The sequence below is a fragment of the Boleophthalmus pectinirostris genome, unplaced genomic scaffold, assembly GCF_026225935.1.
Source record: "Boleophthalmus pectinirostris isolate CB_2022bp ecotype Guang Dong unplaced genomic scaffold, ASM2622593v1 HiC_scaffold_16, whole genome shotgun sequence".
In the NCBI taxonomy this organism is placed as follows: domain Eukaryota; kingdom Metazoa; phylum Chordata; class Actinopteri; order Gobiiformes; family Gobiidae; genus Boleophthalmus; species Boleophthalmus pectinirostris.
The window spans coordinates 16,815,424-16,822,227 of NW_026571095.1; the positions used below are offsets into that span (position 1 = coordinate 16,815,424).

Below are 6,804 nucleotides of genomic sequence, written 5' to 3' on the forward strand. Positions count from 1 at the left end.
CTTTTTTGACTCTGAGCTTTGTTACTTTGTCATATGGCATTGCATTTTAAAAGAAGAAACAGATTAAAAAAAGAATAGACATATTTAAATGTTCTTTTCACAAAACCTTAACCACTAATAATATATTTTACATGAGTTATTTTATTATATGTGTTTTAACTTTGTATGGAATGGAGACTAAGTCTAATGAATCAAAACACATCTTGATACAAGTACTTCTAGCTCTGTCACAATAACATTTTGCTACACAAAATATCATTATGACAGAAAAAACATTACTTTATGTCTCTGAAACAATAACTCTAAAACTTACTAAATGAACCATGCTTAAAACATATTATAATGAAGACTTTTCTGTCATATTTCGATACAAAGATGACTGTATGCGGTGTGTACATGTCAAAAGTTACATGGCACTTACGAGGGACATAAATTGCTCATATACTGCAGCCACTGTTGACTGGCCCAGCTTTCACTCGAAGCACAACAAGGACTCTGTGTAGACATACCTGGGGTCGATGGGTTGCTCAGCCCCCAGCCAACTGTAACACACAACTTCATGCAACTTATTTATTGTAACTTATAATATTTTTCCTTTCTGATCTGAAACTTTTAGGAGCAAGAATAGAAACTTCATGGAGATGCAGAGGATATATCAAGCCATTTTCACCAGCCTAGTGATGTCTGCTTGTGTTGAATCCCAGGTAAACCCTGGTAAGTGTTTCTTTATATATATAAAAAAAATCTTATATTTTTATTATTACTGTCTATTTCTTGAGGCTACCAATCTTCCTTTCTAATTGCTTGCTTGGCTTGCTCAAGGCTTTGTTGGGACATACACATATATCACTCCCGATCTACTCTCGATCTACTCCCAAGCTACATTTGTATGTAGAAAGTCACCACAGCTTGATTCTGACACGCCAATGCTTGGGATAATTTATTACAACAAATATTAGTATATTTTAAATTCATGTCAGTTATTAGAAACAAAAGTATATACGAGGTAGTTAATGCAGCTATTTAAGTTCAAAGACTTGCAAAACACATATGTATGAGATCATTTATTTCTTGTGACAAATCAAATATCTATAACTTAAAGTGTCATCAAATCTTCCTTGAACTATAAATTAGATTTACATTATATGTCTCAGCATGTGGGTGAAGCTGTTTTCAGTGGGTGGGCTCTATGTGTATGTGTGTGTGTGTGAGCATGTGGTTTATAGCCAGGCAGTAAATATACAAAGAACAGGAAAACCATTCACGAGCTGCAGGTATTTAGGGGGAAAAGTTAGAAAATGTGTGCTCATAGATACAGATATGACACTTGCTCTCTCCCTCCAATAGCGATGCACACTTTCACTATTTAGAGACTCTAGAGCAGGAGTTATGTGGCAATACATGTGGAGACAGTTTGAATAAAATATTTCTATAGCAGATATTGTAAGCTTTCAAAGTTCTAATTACTACTGCTACTTCAAATTACTGCTACATTAGTGTGTTTAAGTAGGATAATCCTTCTAAACCATTGACTTATATTTCTAAGTTCAATATTTGTAAATTATTTTACCAACTTATTTATTGTTTTGGAGTCACTACAGCTCAGAACATATTAAAGAAATCCTCATCCAAAGATGAGGAACACATAATAAACGTTGATATATTAAATCAATATATTGAAATATTGCATTTTGCAAATACTTGGAGATAAATGGATACTTGTGTTAAAGCTCCTCACGTGCCTTTGGTTAACTAATTTTAAAAGCAATGTAATTTGAAAAGCAGCTTCTATGAGACCACTCCCCTCTGGTTCTGCTATGACTGGCACCTACACAGTGATGCCTCTGTTCAGCTGTGGAGGCCTCACAAAACTAACTACAGGAAGGAACTTGGGGCTGGAGAAGGGAGAGCACTGAACTACCTGTGATTGAAATGTGTACATTTAGACAGGGGTATAAAATGTGTATTAAATGTTTTTTTGTATTTTAGAAGTCTGCCGTTACCCCCTTGGTATGACTGGCGGACAGATCCAAGATGAAGACATCTCTGCGTCAAGTCAGTGGTCTGAGTCAACAGCTGCAAGGTTTGGAAGGTGTGTCTACAGATGTGGATAAGACTGAAAATATTTAACTGACAATATATAAGAAATACATTATTAACCAGCAGACTCTTTGGGGTTTTCGGGAATATAAATAAATGTTTGATGAGAGGGTATCCTCTGTAAAATGTACTGATTGCTTATGTACAAATAGAAATAGTAACCAGGACACCAGATCAGGGACATAACTGGCATTAGATAATGTCATTAAAATGGTAATTAAACCAAGATTAATGATATTATAATTATATATAATCCAAATGTAAGACCTGGTCCTGGTCTGATATTTTGTCTCCATGGTCTGGTTCTGTTCAAGTACTGGCTTGGTACTGTTCTATACCAGGTTTACTTTGATATAGTATGTGCAGGTATGAACACAGCATATATTTATCCTGGTTTTAGCTCTTCTATCAGTGGTCTTTTCACTACATCTCTATTATATATTGCCGTGCTTTAAATCCTTTTACAGATTGGACTTGGACAATGGTGATGGGGACGGTGCCTGGTGCCCTGACATCATGTCTGAACCGGACGGGCTAAAACATTACCTCCAAGTGGACCTCCGCTCACTCCACTTCATCACTCTAGTGGGCACCCAAGGGCGACATGCGGATGGGATGGGTAATGAGTTTGCCCAAACATATCGGATTAGCTACAGTCGCGATGGGACCAGCTGGGTGAGCTGGCATGACAGGAAGGGAAAACAAGTGAGCAGTTACAATTGTTTCACTGATACAAAGGGTTTAAAGGTGCAGTATATTTTGTTTCTCATAGGAAATCCCATAAGAAGGACTCATTGGAAATGCTGAATTGCTTGGAATGTTTCACAATATGTCATTTGACTAATTTGTTTATTTCATTAGGTGTGGTTTTATTGTTCAAAATTACCTTGAAAAACTGTCGGTGGGACCACCTTTTCACTGATCTGACCTATAACTTGTCTCTGTGGTGCCACTTACTTGTCTAGATACATTGAATGCCATACTGTGGAACAGTCCATGCACAGTAATAACACCTCCATAGGCAATCAGGTGACAGATCCTCCAGCATAAATGTTACACAATGCACCTTTAAAACGGAAACTAAAAACAACTAAAAATCTGTCTGAGGTTGGATTTCGCTCCTGATACTTGAACTGTAAATCCCAAATAACTGTCTTGTGTTGCCAGGTGATTGAGGGGAATAAGAATGCGTATGATGTGGTGCTCAAGGATCTAGAGCCACCCATAATTGCCCGTTATGTGCGCTTCATGCCTGTGACTGACCCCTCCATGATCGTGTGCATGAGGGTGGAGCTCTATGGATGTGAATGGCTCGGTCAGTGCTTCTTTTTTAAGCCTTTAATAATAATGATGATGATGATGCATGATGTGATTACCCATTCAGTGACCACTGACCAGTCTCATTCTACAGATAGACATTCATAGTTTAAAATCTATGTGTAATGTATATTGAGTGCAAAATAAGTAGTTATAAGTAAGTAATATTTAGTAAAGCCAGAGAGGGCAGATATTACTTGAAAAATAAAAGAACATGGATTGTAGGTCACAACAAGCAGCTCATACAACATAAAACCCGCATGTACTTGTAATGTGCTATTTGAATAGTAATTTTTTTTTTTTTTTTAACAATATTGCTTTATTTTATACTTTAAGCTCTTCACTGTTTTGTTTACATTAGATGGCCTGATATCATACAGCCTTCCAGATGGACAGCAGATGTTTTATAGAGGCATGGACGTCTACTTTAACGACTCTGTGTATGACGGAGCAGCAGCAGAAAGGTCTCCCATTACCTGCTTTGAACCATGATAATGACATAAAACCACCTGGAATTTAATTATTTCTGACCCATTTTCTGATGCAGGATGACGAAGGGCCTTGGCCAGCTCACAGATGGGACATGGGGTTTGGATGATTTCCTCCACAGTCACATTTATGGCATGTGGCCAGGCTATGACTACGTGGGTTGGAACAACAAGAGCTTCCCCAAAGGCTACATCGAGATGATCTTTGACTTTGACCATATTCGAAACTTTACCTCGATCAAGGTAAAAATATATGAAAACGTGAATTTTTTGAGACACAAGTGATCTTAGTCCATCCTGATTAAGCCATATAAACTAGGTTCAGCTGGATTTGAACTGCATATCTTCTGATTCGTATTATTATTCATTGAATATTGATGCATATATCTGTCCCTGTACCTCTCTTTCTCAGGTGCACTGCAATAACATGTACACTCGGGGGGTGCGTATGTTTAGACAGGCCACCTGTTTCTTCCGCTCGGGGTCGGAGTGGGAATCAGACCCGGTGTCCTTCAGACCGGCAGTGGACCAGGCCAGTCAAAGGGCCCGCTTCGTCTCGGTGCCTCTGGGAGACCGCACTGCCAGCACCATCAAGTGCCGATTCCACTTTGCAGACCTCTGGATGCTGTTCAGTGAAGTGGCTTTCCAATCAGGTAGGCCCAACTGAAGAAATTATCAAAATGAATCAAGAAAAAGCTGTTTCCCAGGACATCATAACATTATTTATAGGTTAGACGGATTTAAGTATTATGGTGTAAGGTACAAAGGTACATATTTGTAATCTGCTGAATTTGTGTAGTGTCTAATTATTATGTACAATATACACAAATGAAAAAGTAGCATTTGTGAATCTCAGACAGGGGCATATTTCAAAATCAACTATTAGGATATGTGACTTCCTCTTTTATCTTGGCTTTGTTTCAACTGTAGGATCCGCTGTGTACAATACATCTATGTCAGCTCGCAAACAAGGACATCCTACCAACCTACCAGGTAGTTGCTATATTACTACTCCTATTATAAGCTTTCTATAAATTATATTAAATGTTTTTTTAAACAATGTTAAATGTTAAAAATGTTCAAAAACATAATATAATTTTGCCTATAAAGAACATTTTACAATACATAATAATTATAAGACATGGTCTTGCATCTTTAGTGACTGTGTAGCGTTTATAATTGAACAGTGCCCTCTTCTGGTTGTCTGTGAAATAGAGATTTTAAAAATTATAAGGCTCTTTCTAAAGAATATGGTATTTTAGTTTTCTGAATGAATAATGCATATTTACATAATTATGAACCATTCCACTTAAACTACTGGGAGTATTCTGTATGTTTACAGGGGATGATCCCACACATAAAGTGGATGATAGCAACACTCGAATCCTGATTGGATGTTTGGTTGCAATCATTGCTATCCTGATGACCATTATTGTCATTATACTTTGGCGTCAGGTGTGGCAAAAGATGCTTGAGAAGGTGAAATATAAATAAACATCCAAACGATCATATAAGTAATCATACGTCCTATATTCAGTGCACATCTCAAAAAAAATCTTCCTTTCTTTAGGCCTCTCGTAGATTGCTGGATGATGAACTGACCGCTCGTCTGGCTTTCCAAACACAGAGCTTCTCTTTTCATCACTCATCTCTGTCCAGTGAGAGTGGCTCCACCTTCAACTCCACCTATGAGAGGATTTTTCCCCTCTGTGCTGACTACCAGGAACCTTCACGATTTGTCCGAAAACTCACAGAATTTGCAGATTCCATAGAAAACCTGGATGATGAGACAACAGGTACTGTCTTCAATACAGAAAATACATGCAAAAACAATGTTCAATATTATCAGAACAATATTGGAAATAATATGACATGACAAACAAACATAATTCACACTTAAATAATTCAAAAAAATTCAAACAACTAAAACACTGCAAAAATAAGGAGATTAAAAGTCTGTACTTTTACATTTATTGTAATTTTATCTATATCAAGAAGCAGGAGAGAAATGGATTGCATTACCATTCTTATGATATAGATAGTCATTATATGACTTATTATTATACTGATATTATTCATTTGCTGCATTATAATTAATAAGCATTTTGACTTCAGGGTCAAGCTCTTGTAACAAAGCGCTAGCAGCAGCTGGTCCGGGCCCGCCCCACTATGCAGAGGCGGACATCATCAGTCTCCAGGAGAGCTCAGACAAGTGCTCCATCACAACTGTCAACCTGTTCACTGCCACAGACTCATCTATGAGAGAGTTCCCCCGACACAAGCTCACATTCAAAGAAAAGCTTGGAGAGGGACAGTTTGGAGAGGTACAATTACATTTGATGAATAAAATCTGAATAATTAGTTGTTCAGTAGTTTTATTCTTTTATTATTTTTTCATAAGCAAAATGAAAAATAATCATGTTGTTTTATCATGTGAACAGATTTTATTAGCTCAAAGAAACAAAAAATTTCAAGCGCTGTCAAGTGTATAATGGATTTTTAACACAGGTGCACTTGTGTGAAGCTGAGGGCATGCAGGACTTTCTAGATGCTGACTTGCCTATGGAGGAAAATACAGAATCTCCCTTACTTGTTGCTGTTAAAACACTACGAGAAGATGCCAATAAAAATGCAAGGTCAGCATTTTATTTTATTGTTTATTTAGGGAAGTGCCTGGTGTCTCTAGCTCTGTAAATAATGATGTTTTGTGCAACAGGAATGATTTTTTGAAAGAAATACGCATCATGTCACGTCTTAGAGACCCAAACATAGTGCGTCTACTGGCTGTATGTGTGGACACTGACCCTCTCTGCATGATCACTGAGTACATGGAGAATGGAGACCTCAACCAGTTTCTTCACAGGCTCTCTCTCAGTGATGACAAAAAGGCAGGACATGA

At 37.4% G+C, this 6,804-nt stretch overlaps 1 protein-coding gene across 1 annotated transcript in view; it reads left to right on the plus strand.

Annotated features, from left to right (window-relative positions):
• Positions 1–704: 704 nt before the first annotated feature.
• LOC110173406 (discoidin domain-containing receptor 2-like) overlaps positions 705–6,804 on the plus strand; it is a 7,010-nt gene continuing 910 nt past the window's right edge. Inside the window, exons 1-13 of the mRNA XM_055151810.1 lie at positions 705–714; positions 1,990–2,092; positions 2,568–2,805; positions 3,268–3,415; positions 3,779–3,881; positions 3,965–4,148; positions 4,318–4,558; positions 4,836–4,898; positions 5,248–5,384; positions 5,476–5,701; positions 6,021–6,229; positions 6,414–6,541; positions 6,622–6,804. The exon at positions 6,622–6,804 is cut by the window's right edge and continues 24 nt beyond it. Of these exons, the coding sequence (XP_055007785.1) occupies positions 2,013–2,092; positions 2,568–2,805; positions 3,268–3,415; positions 3,779–3,881; positions 3,965–4,148; positions 4,318–4,558; positions 4,836–4,898; positions 5,248–5,384; positions 5,476–5,701; positions 6,021–6,229; positions 6,414–6,541; positions 6,622–6,804 (1,940 nt within the window). The 5' untranslated portion in view covers positions 705–714; positions 1,990–2,012. The remainder of the gene's footprint in view (positions 715–1,989; positions 2,093–2,567; positions 2,806–3,267; positions 3,416–3,778; positions 3,882–3,964; positions 4,149–4,317; positions 4,559–4,835; positions 4,899–5,247; positions 5,385–5,475; positions 5,702–6,020; positions 6,230–6,413; positions 6,542–6,621) is intronic.